Source organism: Muntiacus reevesi, chromosome 10 (assembly GCF_963930625.1).
Source record: "Muntiacus reevesi chromosome 10, mMunRee1.1, whole genome shotgun sequence".
Classification (NCBI taxonomy): Eukaryota; Metazoa; Chordata; class Mammalia; order Artiodactyla; family Cervidae; genus Muntiacus; species Muntiacus reevesi.
Window position 1 is genome coordinate 32,276,369 of NC_089258.1, and position 21,434 is coordinate 32,297,802.

At 43.6% G+C, this 21,434-nt stretch overlaps 1 protein-coding gene across 3 annotated transcripts in view; it reads right to left on the reverse strand.

Moving 5' to 3' along the window:
- Positions 1-4,339: 4,339 nt before the first annotated feature.
- Positions 4,340-21,434, reverse strand: part of SUSD1 (sushi domain containing 1) — a 130,058-nt gene continuing 112,963 nt past the window's right edge. For 2 of the 3 annotated variants that reach the window (XM_065947169.1, XM_065947167.1), the window contains 4 exons: positions 20,526-20,784; positions 17,834-17,873; positions 5,681-5,780; positions 4,340-5,329 (listed from right to left, as the gene is read on the reverse strand). In XM_065947169.1, coding sequence (XP_065803241.1) covers position 5,329; positions 5,681-5,780; positions 17,834-17,873; positions 20,526-20,784 — 400 coding nt within the window. In that variant the 3' untranslated portion in view covers positions 4,340-5,328. Of the gene's footprint in view, positions 5,330-5,680; positions 5,781-17,833; positions 17,874-20,525; positions 20,785-21,434 lie in introns of those variants that run through there. The other variant, XM_065947170.1, reaches the window with a different exon arrangement.

A 21,434-nucleotide genomic window follows, 5' to 3' on the forward strand; every position in this document is an offset into this window, starting at 1 on the left:
TGGCTAAACCATTTAGCAACAATAAAAATAAAAAAAGACCCCCTCTCAACCTCACTCCTTATACTAAAATAAGTTTCAGAACATTTAAAGACGTAAATTTTTTTTTAACTGCTGAATTACAGTTATTATCTTGAGATTGGAAGGTCCTTCTCAGCATGGTTCTGAAGGCAAAATACATAAGAAAAAAGACTGATACACTTGACTACACAGATTTAAAGTTTTTGTGTGGCAATGTATGGCACAAACAAGGTCAAAAGAGAAATGATAAAGTACAGAATGTGTTTACAACGTAGGTGACAGCTGAGAGTGAAAATTACCATAATATAAAGAGCTTTTTCAAATCAATATAAGATGCAAGCCAACTACTGAGGGGAAAAAAGGCACCCCAACAGAATTACAAAGGACCATCAACATGCAAAATAGTCAGAAATGCAAAACAAAGCATTGGAGGGTCATTTTCCACCTACCAGATTAATCAAGATCAAGGATATCAACGATGCTACGTGTGTTGAGGCTTCCCGCCAGTGATAGCATAAACTGGCATAAACCTTCTTTCAGATTCCTCTGATAATACGTAGTAAATCTAAAATGTATATAGTTTTCACTCCAACAACTTCATGTCTAGGAATTTAGCCTGAATGATAATTGTATACAACTATATAGAGGCAAATAAAGATAGTAAACATCTGAAAATACTCTAAATGCACAACACACAACAGAGTACTGGTTAAATAAATTATGGTACCAGCTTTTAATGTTGTTACTATTGACATGAAAAAAATGTGTCCAGGATATGTTGATGGAAAAGAAGCATGTTAGAAACCATATGTCTCGTTTGATGCCATAGTGGTAACCCCTCGTTGTGCCCAAAAAGTATGGATATGGAAATATATCCATATCCACACACACACATATCACCAAAATGACTCCTTCATTCTCTCTCTGAGACAACGGGCATGCACTCTTCTTAAAATTGATTTGTCTCACTGAATCACTAACCCACAGACACACAAAAAGGCACACCCTCTTTCCTCTCCAAAACTGAGCACTTGAGTTTAACCAACAAAAGGCTGTAGGCAAACAGTCCTTAAAAATACCATTTGATTGACTTCTACTACCACTGGCTTTCTCTTGGATGAATCAAATGGAAAAATTAAAGGTTTAGGAAATCAAAATATGAGATTAGCAATATGAAGGGAGCCTTGAGAATTCTTTTTTTACGTCCTTTCAAATCAATTTAAATATTAACTTTCTTCCAAGCTACTGCGGAATGTCAAAGATAATCAGTTCTGCTCTGTTCTCCATCTTAAAGGGCCCAGCTGCAATTATAGGTCTGGAGTTATGGACGAACTGTTACATATTTCCCCTAATTAACCTCCATCTATTTTGGTTTTTTATAGCTCCTTCTAGAAGTGGTGAGGGGCGGTATCTACAGTGAAAAGATAAGTATAAAAAGGCACAGGTGCTACAATTCTAAAGGCAGTAACAGTATACATATTGTTATATATATATATATATATATATATATATATATATATATATATATATATATATATATATACACACACATATACATATGGTTTGGAAATATAAAAACCTGACTCTCCCAAGAACCAAATGATCCTGTAAAATCCCAGATGAGAGCTGGACTTCCTGGCAGAATATTTGGCCCCACAACTGAAGTTACATATCTGTGAGAACCTATCTCTCTATTTTGAAATGGGGAAATTATAACCCCTAAGCTTCCCACCACACAAAACTGCTGTGAGGATGGAATGAAAGGACATGTATAAACAAAAACTATGGTGGAGATAAATAAAAACTACAGGCACCAAAAACAAACCAAAAAAGTCAGCCAGGAAACAAACTGTCCAATATCTGGGTAACTCTCCAATTTTTATTTTTAATTTAGAAGGGCACTCAAGACTAGATCTTAGCACTCACCTCTATACACTGTCACCAAGACAGTTAACTAAGAAAAGAGCCTTTCTCCATCTCTACTTGAGGACCAAGCTTTATTTCAGTTCAGTTCAGTTCAGTTCAGTCGCTTAGTTGTGTCTGACTCTTTGCAACCCCATGAATCGCAGCATGCCAGGCATCCCTGTCCATCACCAACTCCCGGAGTTCACTCAAACTCATGGCCATCGAGTCAGTGGTGCCATCCAGCCATCTCATCCTCTGTCGTCTCCTTCTCCTCCTGCCCCCAATCCCTCCCAGCATCAGGGTCTTTTCCAATGAGTCAACTCTTTACATGAAGTGGCCAAAGTATTGGAGTTTCAGCTTCAGCATCACTCCTTGGAAGGAAAGTTATGACCAACCTAGATAGCATATTAAATAGCAGAGACATTACTTTGCCAACAAAGGTCCATCTGGTCAAGGCTATGGTTTTTCCAGTGGTCATGTATGGATGTGAGAGCTGGACTGTGAGGAAAGCTGAGCGCTGAAAAATTGATGCTTTTGAACTATGGTGTTGGAGAAGACTCTTGAGAGTCCCTTGGACTGCAAGGAGATCCAACCAGTCCATCCTAAAGGAGACCAGTTCTGGGTGTTCATTGGAAGGACTGATGCTGAAGCTTTATTTAGTGGCCCTCAACACTGACTGCTACCTAATCAGTCTTTCGACAGAAGGATGCTGAATGCTTATAGGAAGACTCACTATTGGTCTCCTGAGATGCTCTCCTGCTATGCTGTCCTGCCTTAGCCAGGAATCCACTTGGGAAAAAAAAAGATGCTGCTGTGGTAAAGCTAACCAGGTAAATTCAGAGAACTTAAAGCTGCCTTCATGTGTATGAGAAAATGATCCAGAAAGAACTGCAGGAAAATGGTGCATCATTTTTGCAAGTATTCAATAGCACCTGCTCCTGTTAAGTATTAACACCAAGCGGCTCTGTGTTATAATCTGGAACATTCAGAAGAAGGGGCAAAGTCTATGTTTTTGCTATTTCAGGACTCTTTTAAGAACTGCTTTTACATTTCTGCACATACCCAGAAGTACATTTTACTTCATATTTCGTTAGTTGTTTTAGGCAGACACTTTTGACACCAAGCAAATGGGATTTCTTCCTTTCGATGACAGTTATGCTACGTTCCCACATGGACAACTGTAGCTTCTTCGGCAGTTAATTTGAGAACTGGAAATTAGGGGGAACTACGGAAACATATGGTGTTCACAGAACTGGCAGTAGATCACAATGAGGGGAGGAGGCGCAGATTCTTTGAACAGAGGGGGCTTCTGAGGGAAATCCTTACTCATCAGAGACCCTACCCAACACTAACCGCAAAAATTCGTAATGATTCCCAAAATTAAACCAAGAGCTGTGAAAACAGTCTAAATGTGAATTGCTGCACATAAAAATTAAAAGTAGGAAACTATTTGAATTATTCTGTTGAGAGTTCTACTCTATAGCTCACCTGAGATGAGGGCAGGCGTGGTTCTACATGTTGATCCTAAGTTGCAGTCTGAGCTGCTACCTCGGGACAAAGGACAACTATTCCTAATACTTACTGCCCAGTACTGGTCGGGGGCAGGGCCGACAGCTGACCTTGAAAACCCAAGTATCTCGGTACCACTTCACTCTCTCTGACTCTTCGCAGTTGAGAAGGTATGCCTTGGACTGGGAGCAGCTTCATAGAGAGCTTTCACCTGTTCTGTTTCTGCCCTTGTCTCCTCATCGGCCCACAAGCCCAGGCTGCTCAGATGTGTCCCTCACTGATGCCCAGGGAGCCAGTGGAGCACATGCCAGCCCACCACGTCGGAAAGGCTGTCACTTTTCTTTAGGACCCTGATGTTGCCCAATTCTAGGACTATGTTCATCTATGTTGCACCCTGAGTTGGGCAATAAGCTGCCCTCCACCTCCTCCCAAGTTCTCTACTCTCCAGGCCTGGAGAAAAAGGGAGAAGGTGGAAGAGGACACCACCGTCCCTTAGAGAAGCCACAAGGCTCTGTCCTTCTCCCTTCCTGCCTTGCTGAGCCTTGGAGTTACCCTGTAGTTTAGGGAGGATAGTTCAGGAACACTGATTCGGGCTTCAAAAGTCAAACTGAATCCACTCCATCCGTCAATTCAGCATATTGACAGCAGGCCCAAGATTGCTTAACACCTAATGCGTCATGGTTAGTGATAAAGTAACACTCGTAGTCACTGATGTTGTAGATAAAATGCAAGATCATGTCAACCACATTGCTCCCCTCCCCTTTAGACACACAGGCTCTGGCCGTGAGCTTCATATTACTGCAACCCATTGTTAACACACAAACCCTCAATCTAAAGCACATTTTTAGGAAGCAGTGATTAAAAAAAATTAATCAAGGCTGCTATAAACGTTCATGTGAAAGAAAACTAAGTTAACAGAATATATTTTACTGGAAGAAGACTCTTGGCTTTTGAATACATATAAGACAAAGGGAACTGTATCAAAGTAACGGCTGCCTAGCAGACACTGCAAGGAACTTTTTTCTTTCTTCCTTTTTTTCAGTATTTTAAAACACTTTATTTATTCATTTTGGCCATGCCACACAACATCTTAGTTCCCCCACCAAGAATGAACCCATGCCCCTTGCAGTGGAAGCATGGAGTCCTAACCACTGGACCACCAGGGAAGTCCCAGGCTAGCATGCTTTCTAATTAATGTGTCACTAACTGCAGGAAAAGGGGTGCTTCTAAAGTGTCTGACACATTTGCCTCAGTCAATGATATCTGTCGTTTGCAATGACTTCCCTCCTACAGTCAAATTCTAGCTCACATCCAAATGTATCTCATTGGTGGTGGTGGAGTCGCTAAGTCGTGTCCGATTCTTGCAACCCCATGGACTGCAGCCTGCCAGGCCTCTTTGACCATGGGATTCTCCAGGCAAGAATACTGGAGTAGGTTGCCATTTCCTTCTCCAGGGGATCTTCCCACACTAGGAATCAAACTTGGGTCTTCTGCATTGCAGACAGATTCTTTACCAATTGAGCCACAAGGGAACCCTGTGTATGTCATTACTTATCGTAAAAGAACAGATTCTGAATTCACAACAGAGATGCTCTGAAGGAAGAGGCAGAGACTCTCAGTCATCAATTGGAAGAGAACACAGGCCCAGCCCACGTGACCTGCAGCCTGTGGTCAATATCACATCAAGGTTCTCAGGTTCAGAGATACAGGGAAGACAGCAGCAATTCCTGAGTGTGCTCCATCGGGGGTATGCCAAACAGATAGTGACCGTCTTGAATCTAGGAATGGGACTGCAGGTCCACGCACACAGGGGGCCTCTGCACAGACCCCTGAGAAGCTGTCACACCACCTGCTCCAGCAGCAGTGCGTCCTCTTCACACAGTTGCCCACCGGCCATCTAGACACAGAGGGGGAAAAGAGAGTTCACTGACACACGCTGGTTTTCCCACGGCGATCCCCACGTGCACAGGAAGCAGCCCGGGAGATGAGACACCAGCGTGGGCGGCCGAGGAGCCGTCCCTGACCTTGCTCTTTCCCTGGGACTGGAGGGCACTCCCCGCCCGCCCCTGCCTCCGACCCAAGGTGCAGTTACCCAGGCCATGCCTTTCACCTGCTGAGAATCTGCTGAGCCCAGGGCCACTTCCCCCCACGCCCCCTCTGACCCTTCTCGATCCCAGCTGTTCCTCATGGTTCCAACCCCCTCCTCCCTCCATTCCACTCATTTCTCAAAACTGACGGTCGCACATACCACACTGCTGAGAAGGACAGGAATGCGAGGACAATCACGACAGCCATGGAGCCCAGCCCAACACCCACCATCTGCGGCAGCAAGAGTGTGAGTGATGAACCTGTGAGACAAAAACCGCACACTGAACCCACAGCGTCCAGAATCACGGCGCCCCCAGGAGCTGTACATCCACCCATGCTCGCTCTGTATTAGCCAGAGCTTGACCCCGTTTAACAAACCATCCCAAAAAGGCTCAGAGTGCCTCTGGGCCCCCTGAGCTGGCCCTGAGAACAGGGCATCAGGGAAACACTGTCCCATGGCACTTTTGAAAAAGGAGCATAAAAACGAGACCACGTTCTAACTTGAATGTAACTTCAAGGGATTAAAGCTGATCTTTTGGGGGCACACAAACACATACATCATCCTGTGTTGTGTGTCTCCATCCTCCTTCAAGTCAATTTCACTTGATCAGTTTTTACGGACAGATTTCCTTTGCCTTGAGGAGGACGTCATTCTGACATCATTTGGAGTTTTGCTCCAAAAATGATAGTTTAGCTCAGCGGTCAAATATAGCAAACAAATCGTCTCTGTTGAGTAGAGTCATCTGTCACTTTCCCCACACATCAGTAAGGGTGATACCTCCCTGCTCTGGTCAGCAGGCTGCCATGAGGATAAAATAAGAAAACTGATGTAAAAGCTCTTTGAAAGGCATTCATGTGTTCTATCAGAGAAGGCACTGGCGACCCACTCCAGTCCTCTTGCCTGGAAAATCCCATGGACGGAGAAGCCTGGTGGGCTGCAGTCCATGGGGTTGCTAAGAGTTGGCTGCGACTGAGCGACTTCACTTTCACTTTTCACTTTCAGGCATTGGAGAAGGAAATGGCAACCCACTCCAGTGTTCTTGCCTGGAGAATCCCAGGGACGGGGGAGCCTGGTGGGCTGCCATCTATGGGGTCGCATAGAGTTGGATACGACTGACGCGACTTAGCAACAGCAGCATATGTTCTATTTGGGGGTGCATTGCATGCCAACTCCAGGGAGATCCCTGGTTGTTAACGGAAAAACACCCACATTTGAGTCACACATTTAGGCCAAATGACTAAATCAAAGGATTATGTTCCAAACTAAAGGCCTCATTTTAATTTGCAAACACTTACTTACCGCTTATTATGTGCCAGACACTGATCGAAAAACCTCTCCTAACCACCCACTGGGTACCATAATAATAGCACCAAGTATTACTACACTGGGCACTATTATTATTCCCATTTTATAGAAGAAGAACCTAGACATGGAGTGGTTAAGAAACTCCCCCAAGGTCACCCAGCTACTAAATGACAGAGCCAAGATTCAAATCCAAGCTGTCTGACCCTGGGGTCTTTGCTTCTGACCACAGCACCACGCTCTCCCAGTGCAGATCTGACTGCAGCTTTATCTGCAGCAGAGTGGGCCATGTTCTCTCCCAAAGTCAGGGGGGACAGACTAGATCTTTCCTGCACAGGCTGATGACGCTGGGGCCTCGGGCTGTGGTAGTTCAAATTCCTCTTTGAAAGAACAAAAATCGGTACAATGGAGCCCCCAGACTTTAAGATCTCGGAGGGCTGACTCTGCATACATAATATTAAAAAAGAATGCCACCAAACCATGGAATGAGTTTAAGGATGCGCATCCATTTCCAAAATTTTCCAGATGATTTGTTACAGCTGTCACTGTTGGAATATCAAATTACAGTCATCCCTTGGTATCCATGGGGGGGTCTTCTGAGCCCCCCCTCAGATAACAAAATCTTCAGATGCTCAAGTCCCTTATATAAAATGGTACAGCATTTGCTTATAACCCACTGTACATTTTAAATCATCTTTGGATTATGGGCTTTCTTGGTAGCTCAGACGGTAAAGAATCTGCTTGCCATGCAGGAGACCTGGGTTTGATCCCTGGTCGGGAAGATCCCCTGAAGAAGGGAATGGCTACCCACTTCAGTATTCTTGCCTGGAAAATTCCATGGACAGAGGACTTTTGGCGTGCTACAGTTCATGGAATCGCAAAGAGATGGACACGACTGAGCGACGAATATTAATACCTAATACAATATAAATGCTATGTAAATAGCTGTAGATAAAAAGTAAATGCTAGGTAAACAGTTGCCAGTGTACAACATTCAATTTTTGCCTTTTGAAACTTTCTGGAATTATTTTTTCTGAATATTTTCAATCCACAGCTCATTGAATCCATGAATGTGGAGCCTGCAGATACAGAGGGCCAACCGTACTTCATTTTTCTGTATCTTCCTTTTACTGATACCCCAGGCATATGCTTGGTCCACCCCCTAGGTAACCCAGCACTGCCTCGGAAGAGCGGAAAACAGCAAAAGCAAATATCTGCTACTGTAAGGGGACAGAAGCTTAAGGGGAAAAATAGCCCTTGAGCTTGAGACCCTCAAAACACAGATGACTTAATTCCCTGGCAGTGAATGTGGTGTATTTGAGAACAGTTCAAGCCACTTAACCATTTAAACATCAATTCTGTGCTAACACAGTAGCCACTAACCCAAAGTGGCTATCTAAATATAAATTAATTTAAATTAAATTGGCTTTGAAATTCAGTTTCTACAATGAGGTACCACCTCATATCAGTCAGAATGGCCATCATTAAAAAATCTACAAATAGCCAGTTTTTTCCCTAAATGTCCCAAGGACATCTAATAACAGCATATGAGATACAAAATATATTTAAAATTTTGTAGGATATAATATTGGGGCTTCCCTGGTAGCTCAGCTGGTAAAGAATCCACCTGAAATGCAGGAGACCCCAGTTCAATTCCTGGGTTGGGAAGTTTCCCTGGAGAAGGAATAGGCTACCCACTCCAGTATTCTTGGGCTTCTCTGCTGGCTCAGACGGTAAAGAATCCATCTGCAATTCGGGAGATCTGGGTTCGATCCCTGGGTTGGGAAGATCCCCTGGAGGAGGGCATGGCAACCCACTCCAGTGTTCTTGCCTGGAGAATCCCCATGGACAGAGGAGTCAGGTGGGCTACAGGCCATGGAGTCGCAAAGAGTCAGACACGACTGAGTGACTACGCACAAGTAAGCACAGGATATATGACTAATATAAATTAATATAAATAGAAATCTATTATATTTAAATTATTAATGAAATCATTCAAAATGTTCCTATTCTTTTTTTTCTGTACTTGATAAAATATTCTCAGATCAATGTTAACATGTCTCACTATGATTATATATTTTTTTCTTTTCTCTTATATTTCTTCTGATTTTTGTTTTATGTATCTTTGTTTCTTTGTTGTCAGGGGTCTAATGGTTTATGATGTCTATCTTCTTTGTGAATTGTACCTTTTATCATGAAAAATATTCATCTTTGTTTCATTTTAAAATAAATTTAATTAAAAAAATAAAGAGGAAACTCTACCAATATATTGTACTGTAAAAAAAAAAAAAGTCTACAAATAACAAATGTTGGAGAGGGTATAGAGAAAAAGCACCCTTCTATACTATTGGTGGGAATAAAAGTTGGTATAACCACTGTGGAAAACGATATGGAGGCTTCTCAGAAAACTAAAATTAGAATTACCACATGATCCAGCAATCCCACTCCTGGGAATATACCCACATAAAACTATAATTCAAAAAAAAAAAACTTGCACCCTTGTGTTCATAGTATCACTATTCACAATAGCTAAAACATGCAAACAACCTAAATGCCAACGGACAAATGAACAGATAAAGATGTGGTACATATATACAATGGAATACTACTCAGCCACAAAAAAGAACAAAATAATGCCATTTGCAGCAACACAGGTACAACTAGAGATTATCATACTAAGTGAAGTAAGTCAGAAAGAGAAAGACAAATATCACATGATGTCACTTACATGTGGAATCTAAAATATGGCACAAATGAACTTATCTCCAAACAGAAACAGTTTCAGAGACATAGAGAATAGACCTATGATTTCCAAGGGGGAGGAAGAGGGATGGACTGGGAGTTTGGGGTTGGTAGATGCAATCCGTACATTCAGAATGGATAAACAACAAGGTCCTATTGAACAGCACAGTGAACTATATTCAATATCCTATGATAAACCAGAATGGAAAAGAATATAAAAAAGAATGTCTATATGCATATAACCGAGTCACTTTGCTGTAGAGCAGATTGGCACAACATTAAAAATCAACTACACTTCAATTTTAAAAATTTGAAACAAAAATCCAGTTTCTCAGTCACACTCTTTTAAGTGCACATTTCAAGTGCCCAGTAGTCACACGTGGTTAGCGGCGACCACACTGGACGACACACCTTTAAAACCTTTCCGTCACTGCAGGAATCTACAGACTGGTATGGCTCAGATCTCTACAACCAGGCCTGAGAGCAGCGCGAGTCTACCGGAGACTCTACAGAGGAGCCGCTACAGCAAAAGCCAAGTAGAACACACCTTTTGCTAAAGAGCCAGGCACACGATTCCCTCAGAAAGTGTTGTCAAGAGACTTTCTAAAGAAGCATGATGCATGCTGTTTGGCTGCTTTTGGTATTCAGAAGAAAAAGGCCTTCACATTTTTAAGAAGCCATATTATGAAATGGGAGGAGGCTCTCTGATTAAATTAGAAATTAATAAAGAAAAAATCAGGAGTGACTTGAATGACTAGCTATTAAAACAGTGCAGTTTCAGTACAGGAAAGGATACAGCGCAACAAAATGGAAAGCCCAGGGTCCTTCGTGGTGTTCCAGAGGTTGGGAATCCACCTGCCAATGCAGAGGTCACAGGTTCGATCCTTGGTCTGGGAAGATTCCACAAGCCTTGGGGCAACTAAGCCTGTTGGCCACGACTACTGAGCCTGAGCTCTACAGCCCATGCTCTGCAACAAGAGAAGCCACCACAATGACAAGCCCAAGTACCACAAAAAAAACACAGTGCAGTCAAAAATAAATAAATTAAAAAAAAATTTTTTTTAAGTAGAAAGCCCAGAAACAACCCCAAATATATAAAAGAATTTCAAAGCTTGAGTACTGGAGTCAGGCTGACCAAGTCTGTGTTGGACACTACCACTTCCCAACTGTGTGACCTTGGGCAAGTTATTCAGCCATTCTGGGCCTCAATTTCCCCACTGGGGGACGCTCCAATAATGTGGGAATCATGGCCACAGTACCCACTTTATGAGATTATTGTGAGAAATACATGAGTTCAGACAGATTAGAATTGTGCCCGGCCTACCATAAGCAATTGGCAAATGTTAGCTATTGCTAATATTGGCACGATTCTTGCTGGTAGTTCTACCAGCTCCTGGTTATATGCCTTTTTTTCTACACTGTATATGTGCTCTGTGAACATGAGTCAATCCAATCATGGTATAGCCACATGCTTCTTTAGAGACTTGCCACATTAATTTCTTACCGAGAAAATTTACAACTGGCCAATGGGTATTACATTTTTCAAAGCTTTGTCATCTGGTTAACCCTCCCTTCCATGATCTCATGCCATTTTTCGTCTCAATCACTTGCAGAATATTCTTTTAGAAACCCAAGTGAGTGAAACATGTGTATATCCTAGATTCTCAGTGACTTGTTCTTTAACCAGTTAATCCATTAGGCTTAAGCCAGTCTCTGTAGGGTGGCTCCTGGAAGAGGTATGGGGCTCAGGAGGAATGACAGGTTCCCTGGCCTTATCTTTAACCTCTTCACTAATGGAAATATCACAGGTACTGAAGAATCCGTTTAAAAGGCCCCATTCCTACTCTTAGATTTTGTGACAGCTTGAGGACTTCCTATGGTTATGGACTTATTTCATGAATTTAGACCAGCAGGGTCATTTTCTGAAAGCAACAATTTTGTTCTCCAAAAGGTACAAATAATGGCACCGTGACTTCTATTTAGCATGTTAAATTTCTCTCTGCTATTCTAGGGTTCCCTTGCTTGAATCCCCTGAGGAGTGCATGCGTGCATGCTAAGTCACTCCAGTTGTGTCCGACTCTGTGCGACCCTATGGACGGTAGCCCACCAGGCTCCTCAGTCCGTGGGATTCTCCAGGCAAGAATGCTGGAGTGTACTGCCATACCCTTTTCCAGGGGATCTTTCTGAAGCAGGGATTGAACCCATGTGTCCTGTCTCCTGCTTTGACAGGCGGGTTCTTTACCACTAGCGCTATCTGGGAAGTCACTCCTGAGAAGTAGAAGATGGCAAAGGAGATCAAAGTAGAAAACTAATTTAGGGATAAATAAAACCTGATGAATCAGTAAATTATTGAATTCATCCTCTCTTGCAGCTTAACAAATCACCATACTTAGCAATAGCACCCATTTATCAGCTCATAGTTCCATGGGTCAGAAGTTCAGGCCCACTGACTGGGTTCCCAGCTCAGGGTCTAACAGGGGTGAAATAAGGATGTCAGGAGGTCTGCCCTTCCCTCTGAAGTCTCTGGAGAAGAATCTGCTTCCAAGCTCATGCAGCTTGTGGGCTAAATTCAATTCCCTGCAGTTGTAAGACTGAGGTCCCCATATTATTACTGGCTGTCAGCCAAGGGCCGCTCAGCTCCTATAGGCTGCCAGCATCTTTGCCATGTGGTCCTCCCCATCTTCAAAGCCAGTAGGAGAAATCATTATATCAAACGCATCTCTCCCTTGGAACCTTCAAATTCCCCGGTCTCTGACTTCTAGACACAGATTTAAAGGGCACACATGATAAGATCAGGTCCACCTGGATAATCTCCCTATTTGGGTCTTCAGTTACATGTTTAAATACTTTCACAGCAACAACTAGAATAGTCTACAAATAAGTAAGAGCAGGTGGGTATACCACAGGGATCAGGAATTTGTGAGGCTGTATTATTAACAGAATACTACCTACTACAATTATGAAGGTTCAAAATGAGTGTGTGTGTATGTATGCATATATTACACATGCATAGCATATTTATACATATACAAACCCACTAGGCTTATATCTGGATGTCAATCTTCTCTGGCTTATTTGATAGTATTGCACCTGCTATGCTTCATTTTTCATCAGACTGTACTACTAGTTCCCCAGTAATCATTCAACCCAATCCAATAAATTTGGGTAAGGACCTACTGCTTACCAGGCACTGCTCTAGGTCTTCAAATTCTGTCCCTCAAGCACAAGAAAAGACAAATACACCAGTGGCTTGGAAGTACAGTAGAATGGCTAAAGAGAGGGAGGGAGAGAGATCCTGTCCTGCTGAGGAAATCTTTAAAGTGTCAAGGAGAAAATGGCATTTGATTTTAATCTTGAAGAACAGGAGGGATTGTAACAGAAATTGCAGGAAGATTGTAGGGTGATCCAGGTGAAAGTAAGCACAGAATCATATGAGCAAAGATATTAAGGAGAGAAAAGAAGGGACATAGGCAGAGAAGTGCAGGCATGTTGGTTTAAACGGAGAAGAGTGTAGATGCAATCAGAAGGGTACATTGGTGTCCAACTGAGGCCTTGGAAACCAGACCAAGAAGTACTGGCAGGACTTCCCTGGTGGGCCAGTGGTTAAGAATCTGCCTGCCAATGCAGGAGACTTGAGTTCGATCCCTGCTCCAGGAAGATCCCCCATGCCGCGGAGTAGCTAAACTTGTGCACCACAGCTACCAAGCTGACACTCCACAAGACAAATCACCGCGATGAGAAGCCTGTGCACCATAAGAAAGCGTAACCCCTACTCACTGCAACTAGAGAAAGGCTGTGTGCAGCAACAAAGGCGCAGCGCAGCCAAAAGATACATGAATAAATTCCCCCCAAAATAATTTTTAAAAAAAGAAGTAGTGGAGAACTCTGGAGGGACCATCAGGGGAAATCAGAAAATCAGTACTGCACCTTAGTAACATGTCGGGTGGGAGGGTAGGCTGGAGGGAAGAGGGGACCCCTGAACACTCTGATGGGAGATAAGAAATAGGCTTGGCCAGTTGTCCAAAGGCCTCTGCTCAGGGAGTGAACACAGAAATGACAGAGAGGCCTGCCCAAGTGCAAAATGTGGGTTAAAAGAGAAAGAGAAGGAGTCATAAATGACTCAGAGGTTTCATGCCTGTGACTAAAGAATGTTCCCTAATGAGAACGTACACTTTCTCATCATCTCACGTATCAGATGATTTTGTGCTATGACTCAGGAAAACACAGGCTCGAGTCCTTTGTGGCTGGAAAGGATTGCAGAGATCTTGGAGGAAGGCAATGTAGAACCAGCCAAGTTAAATACAATTTACAAGACACTCGACTGATTACGAGCAGGACTTGGGCAAGGGAGCTCAGGCCTCAGCATTTCCCATCAAACCCACTGCTGGCTCCCTGGTCGACATCACAAAGCCCTCTTAGGGGAATGTGCGAAAGGTAAAATAGCATAATTCATCAGTGGGCAAAAGCAAGAATGGGGCTGTTGCTTGGCACGAGTGAACCAAAACAATCTCAGGACTAGTTTGGATCCTAGTTCTCTCCAGATTACTTTCTGAAAAGGCAGTCTCCAAAACTTCTGCAAAAGGAGACGACCAGTTGAGTGTACCACCCAAGTAAACACTGTACATAGATGTATCTGTGCTAGTGTTCCCTTCAGAATTTCAACACCACAGTGGGTTTTCTATTATCTCAGAGCTTTCTAGTAGCTGGTATTTAAAGGTTCAAACTCTCTTTCAATATGAGGGGGAAAGGGTACTGCCAAAAACCACTTAGATATTTCCAAAGCAAAATCTTTCCTGTTAATCTCGGTAGAATGACCGTAGCCAGCTCTTTGGCCATTTCTTCTAACTAGTTTGAGTTTGTTACTCACACCAAACAGCTGTGGAAAGCAGTAGATTCTGGAAGCTATTGTTTCTGAAGGGCCTATCCACAATGCTTGTATGCCTCCATTTTTCTGAGAGAAGCAACTCTTTTCCTTGTAGGAATTCCTTTCCACCCATTAAGCTTTTGGGAATGGATTGGTAGAAAAATTTCCAAATGTTGGAATGTGTGATTGTTTCTTGTGGCCATCATTCAATTCCAAGAAAGGGGGCTTAGCTAACCCGGAAAACAGAAATGTACTGGCGCACATCTTTGTTAAGAGAGGCCCTCACTTGTGATGCTAAGTGAAGTTAAATCAGAGAAAGACAAAAGCGGTATGATCTCAATTACACATGGAATCTTAGAAAGCTGAAGTCACTGAAGCAGAGTAGCATGGTGGCTGTCAGGGGCTGGGGGGCTGGGGAAATGAGATATTGGTCAAAGGAGATCAACTTTCAGATGTAAGATAGGGAAGTTCTGGGGATCTAGTGTATAATGTGGTGACTATAGTTAACAGTACTGTACACTTGGAAGCTGCTAGGAGACTAGGTCTTAAACATTCATACATACACAGATTTTATATATATATATATATATATATATATATATATATATATATATATATATATATATATATAAATTACATATTATACGGTGATTATGCGAGGTGATGGAGATATTAACTAACCTCACGGCGGTAATCATTTTGCAGTCTTTACACGAATCAAATCACACTAAATACCTTAAATTCACACATTATATGTAAATTATTTTCACAAGAAAACTGAAGAAAGAGAGGCCGGCCCTCACTACCTGGCAATATGCAATCCAGGATGGCGGACGGTCAGGTGATGCTCAATACCCGGATGAAAAGCCATGAGCGTTACCCCTGCTGAAGTTGGTGTGATGAGAGATAAAAAGACGGGAAGTGAGTTTAGGGGATGAGCAGACAAATGAAGAGGGGCTTCTCTAATAGCTCAGTCGGTGAAGAACCCACCTGCAATGTGGGAGAACTGGGTTTGATCCCTGGGTTGGGAAGATCCCCTGGAGAAGGGAAAGGCTACCCACTCCAGTATTCTGGCCTAGAGAATTCCATGGACTATGTAGTCCATGGGGTTGCAAAGAGTCGGACAGAGCTGAGCAACTTCCACTTTCAGACAAATGAAGGAAGCCTAGTGCTCCAGGTCCCTCCCAATCATTTCCTGCTAGGTACTCTCCACCGACAGGGTAACACATCCCCCAGTTGAAAGGCACCATCTAGTGGACCCCTCCTGGAAGCAGGGTGATGCGGGCTTTTCCTAACCAGCCCAGCCTATTGCTTTATGCTGCTTTGAGGTGAGGGACAGGATGTCAGCAGTTAAACTGATAGTCCAGGCTACGAGCAGAATTCCTCAGGCAGTTGCTAGGATGCATAAACCACAAGGAAAAGGTCCAGACTCAAAAAGGTCATAAACTTAACAAGATTTCTGGTATTAGCCACAAATTAATGGAATTCCTATGAGTCAAATCCAGTGGCTGGCTGCCCTCTGGTTTACAGAAATATCCTGCCAGGGAAATCCCAGCCTGGCGAACGAGACCTGTGGTAGCTCAATCCCTAAGGCAACTCCTCCACCCGGATCATTACCTCCCACCCAGAAGCAGAAGGTTTGAGCTGTAGGGTCCTCAGCGGGCTCCTCCCTGCTGCATCTCTAGGGAGAGCTCTGAAGCAGAGGGACAAGGCGCTCCCCCATCAATCAGGCAGAGCCCAAAGCAGCCTCACTGACTGAGCAGGTGACCCATTCTGCTGCCAGCTCAGGAGAGGCTTGCTTTTCCTGTCCAGTGACCCAGGATAGGGTCACTGGTATTGGTCCCCTGGCAACTGCATGGTTCTTTTGCCGGAGAATGCAGGGGAGGGGGGTGCTGTGCTGGGTCTTAGTTACAGTGTGCAGGCTTCTTTAGTTGTTGCATTTTTGGCTTCTCTAGTTGCAGTGCATGCGCTCTAGAGTGTGGCAGGCTCAGTGGTTGCAGACCATGGGCATAGATGCTCTGCAGCCTGTGGGATCTTAGTTTCCCAATCAGAGATCGAACCTGTGTCCCCTGCACCAGCAGTCAGATTCTTAACCACTGGACCACCAGGGAAGTCTTGCACAGCACAGCTCTTTATCTTTTCTTCCCATTTTTTAATGATTTTATTTATTTAGTTAGTTGTATTTTGGCCCTGCTGGATCTTTTTGCGTCACGAGGGTTTTCTCTAGTTGCAGCAAGTGGGGGCGACTCTCTAGTGGCAGTGGACAGGCTTCTCGTTGCAATGTTCTCTTCTCTTGCAGAGCATGGGCTCCAGTGAGCGCGGGCTTCAGTAGCTGTGGCTCACAGGCTTGGTTGCCCCACGGCATGTGGGATCCTCTAGGGCCAGGTATCAAACCAGTGTCCCTGTATTGCAAGGCAGACTCCTGACCACTGGACCACCAGGGAAGCCCTTTCCCTCCTTTCTAAATGAATCTATTTATTATGATTATCCGCCTTTCCCTTTCGTATTATATATTGTGATTTGAGAATGGTTTAATTTGCCATTTAATCACAGATTGCTAAGCAGATCATGAGAAGCATATCTAGATTAAGTAAGTCAAGAGGAATGTATCATCCCCTGGTCTTGGACCTGGATTTAGTACAGATCCACCTTTGGACTGTCTTTCTTTTGGGTTCCATTTTTGGTTATATGGAGGATAATTCCACTTTCTTAATGGAGGATGTTTTTCTAAATTGTGTGTGTGTGTGTGTGTGTGTGTGTGTGAATGCATGTGCGTGCATGAGAAGTAACCAAATGGCTGAAAGTAGTGGACTGTTTGTTACTCTTTGGTCTGCCAACATGGTTTGCTGTTCCTCTTTTCCTGGTGGGGGTCATATCCCCCTCTCAACGCAACCCTTGTGGGATTGCCCATCACACTGATCTGCCCCCCAATCAGCCATTCCAGTAAGCCCCAGACCCCAGGTAGGCTGATCACACTACCCCATCTCCTCTTAACAGTGATTCATCCAATGGATAGTCACCAGCCTAGGAGAAGAGATTCCTGGAACACTGAAAAACTGTCTGTCCCCACTGACGTGGCTACCGTGGGGCAGCTGCTGCCTATCCCGCCCCACCACGTAGTTCACAGTAGAAGAAAGTGAAGCCAGCTCACACTTAAGAAACAGAGGCGACGAGAGACAGAGAAAGGGAGAGTCCTACTCATGGTATTAAGTGCCCAGTCCCAGTTCCTGGTGATGCCCCTCGGGTTCTGATTCCATGAGCTCCCACCACCCCCATCCTTTTCAGCTATGGCCAGTCAGAGATGTGCTTCCATCATCTGTGACAACTTCCAAAGAAATCTCATTAATAGACACTTGATGCTGCTGAGTGAACAGAGGAGAAATGAGGACAGAAAATGTTTTTACCTTTTACATGAGCCCAGACTGCACAGGCACTTCTTCTCACCTGTAAAGGCAAGTACAGCAACATATATAACTGGGCAGCATGTGACGTCAGTTTAAATAGCACCCCTTAGGTTTTTATCTCTTATTTTGGACAACATGATGTTTAATGTCGCATCCTGGGGACCTACCTGTTGCTTCAGTGGTTAAGATAGCACCACCAGCTCAATGGACATGAATTTGAGCAAACTCTGGGAGACAGTGGAGGACAGAGGAGCCTGGCATGCTGCAGTCCATGGGGTCACAAAGAGTCAGACATGACTCAGCAACTAAACAGCAAAAACAATCAGTGGTTAAGGCTCTATGCTTCCCCTGCAGGGGTTGCTGGTTCAGACCCTGGTCAGGGAACTAAGACCCTGCATGCTGTGCAGTGTGGCCAGAAAAGAAAAGTCTCAGTCAGCTGTAACATCTTATGATCTTGCCTTATGATCACCAAGCATTCCAAGGGTCTAGCGGGACAACAGAGACAGATGTGACCCTAGGAATGATGACCCTAAAGCTTTCCAATGGATCTCAGGAAGCACACACTCCAGGGAAAGAGCAGGGATGGTGGTGAACTCCATTCCCCTTGCTAGTTCTCAGCACCTGGCACTGACTGCCTGGAGAATGACGTTGAAGAGGACTCCAAGGTCACATCCAGATTCAGCAAGATACAGTGATGCATCTTATGGGCAAGGCTATGAGAAGGCTTGGGATTACAAATACTTCATTTCTCTAGATGACGGTTGTTGAGCTCAGTTTTCAGTCATGTCTGACTCTTCGTGGCCCTGTAGACCAGGCTCCTCTGTCCATGGAATTCTCCAGGCAAGAAATACTGGAATGGGTTACCATTTCCTCTTCCAAGGGATCTTCCCAACCCAGGGATTGAACCCTCCTGTGTCTTCTGCATTGGCAGACACATTCCTTACCACAGTGCGACCTGGGAAGCCTTGCATCAAGTGCATTTAATAAAAGATAATATGCAAGAGTAACCAGTGAAGGGTATATTGCAAGATACTGGGGAAGAAAAAGGACCTCAAACAGCAAGACTGTTACTAGGGAACTGAGTATATTAAAGGAGAGACACTGACAGGGTCAGATAGAGAAGGGAGCTCATTAAAATATAGTGTCTTGATCAGATGTACATTTTATAAAACTCACTATGGCAGAAGTATGGAGCGAGGGTATAGGTAGAAGAAGAGGCAAGACGATGAGTTAGAAAATTGCTGTTCAGACAGGAGATGTCAAAGGCTTAAACAGTGCTAATGAAAGAGAGAAAAAGATGGTTTTAAATGGCATTAAGGTGACATAATTGACATAATTTGATAAAAGACTACATAAGAAGATAAGAAAAAGAAAGACGAGAAATATTCCTAGGTTTCTGTACTGGCAACTAGGAACATGGTAATGTTACTTAGTGGGGCAGATACATAAAAGGAAAAACAAAAAGAGGGGACTGGGAAACTCATACTTCCCAATTTACAAAGTTCTAGTAAGGGCAGTACTGGCATGTTTGAAATGGCAGCCCAAGCTGACTCATACACCCTCCCAGATCAAAGTCTCAGCCTGAGGCAGCAGCTCTGAGCAATCTCTAAATTGCACACACGCTCTACCGCCAGTGTTGTCTATGGCTAGAGATACCAACTCAGAATCTCTAGGTGATATTCTAGCAAGGAGGCCTCTCAGTCATAAATACCTCTCAACAAGCTAAGGGCAATATATTCTGGACTTTAGTCTTTCAATTCTTAATCCCTACATAATTGTCACAAAACACCACCAGACCTTTTTGCTACTTGGACATAGTCTTAGTTTTATATCAAGCATGATAATGGCACATTTGACTTGTGTCCTATAGAAAATTTAATAGCATGTTTCAGTTTCAAATATGTGATGAAACTTACATGCAAGATGCCTCAAACTCATCCGTCAAGAGATGTTTCTATTAATAGAATTTTTCTAGTTTTCATTGCCAACCAATATGAATTGATATCAAACTTTGAGTTCTCCTAGGGCAACCATGACAATGCTCCTTCCAGAAGCTCTTCCACCCCTGACCGATCGATCCAGCTCTTTCTGCTTGTCCAGCTCATTATAATTATTCATTCTGTAAGGAGTATACATGTCTCATGTTTTGATGTTACTCATGCTTCTCATGAGTTTCCATATCTCAAGAAAAAACCACTGCAAGAAACACATAGACTCTTTAAGGATTGAGAGATGAGAGTGGGGCTTACGCAACAGCCAGGAAAGTAACGGAAGCAGAATAGAGCCAGAAAATAGTGCTGAGCATGATCTGCCCCTCCCTCTTGCTTCCCAGAGAATGAGGGGAGGCAGCAGCCTGGCAGGAGTACAGGGAAGTGGCAGAAAGATCTCGATGTTCCACTCCAGCTCAGGCTTCCGCAATGCAGTGGGATGAGGGCATTTATAAAGCTTAGGAAGAAACAAAACAAATTCAGTCCAAACACAGATCCAAACAGGTTCCCCCAGCAAGTTCAGAATATCCACCTCCAGAAAGGTTTCACCTGTCCCTTCTTTATAAAGTGAAAGGGTTCAACACATGTTTATGGTTCTTACATGCAGTGTTCATCTCAGATATGGGGAAAACAAATGTTCAAATATTTAAATTTCACATGAAGAGGAAAATATCAAATTCACAAGAGTTTTTAAAGAAATATACCTCATCCCATTCACTTGTGATTCGTAATATAATGCAGTAATCATGCCCTGTTTTCAAGGGTGCATTATAATATTTCCCATAGTACAGCCTGTCTCCAATAGATATCTCCATGGCATCATCGGGAATATCCTTGGCCAGCAGTTCTGCAGTCACGTATCCACTGGCCTCAGAAGCTTTGCTAAAGAATGAAGCAGCTTCTTCAGAATCACAAGCAAATGTGCTTTGGAGGGCCAAGGGAAGCACTAACACCTGATATGAACTGTAAGAGAAAAGAAAATGTCTATCAGACCCTTGCTTGGGTTGGGGGGGTCATTCTTTCATTTATTCATACTTATTGAGCACCAGCTATGAGATCGACACTTTGCTAGATGCTGGAGATACAACCCTGGATAAAAGTCCTTGTCTGTGTGGGCTTCACGATCTGACGGCTCCAACAGTCATGGAACTCCAGTTGGAACCAACAGTGTTCAAGCTTCATGACACTGGGAGAGTGATTAAGTTCTGGCTGCAGATGGCTACCTGGTAAACTGCCTGGAGCATACGTGTCATAAAGTTGATCTAATAAGTGATTTTTCTCGTGGTCAAACAAAGTCCAGCTGGGGAAAGGGTTTAGCAGTCACATGGAGACCTATTGCCTACAGGAGTTAGTTCACTAAGTCTGCCAAAAGGCTCCACGTAATCACATGAGGAGCCTAAAACAGAATTCATGTGACAGACACTCCCTCCAGTTCATGGACTGATACTGAAGTTCCTATGAAAAGAATGAGAAGCATGGAGTGCAAAGTCACTGTGAACTCATCTAGCCTGACAATATCCTTCAACAGCTGGAAAGGGAAAATCTTGTATGTTCCCTTCATGCGGACAAAGAAACACACTAGCAATCTGGTTTCATTTTATCATGTTTCAGGG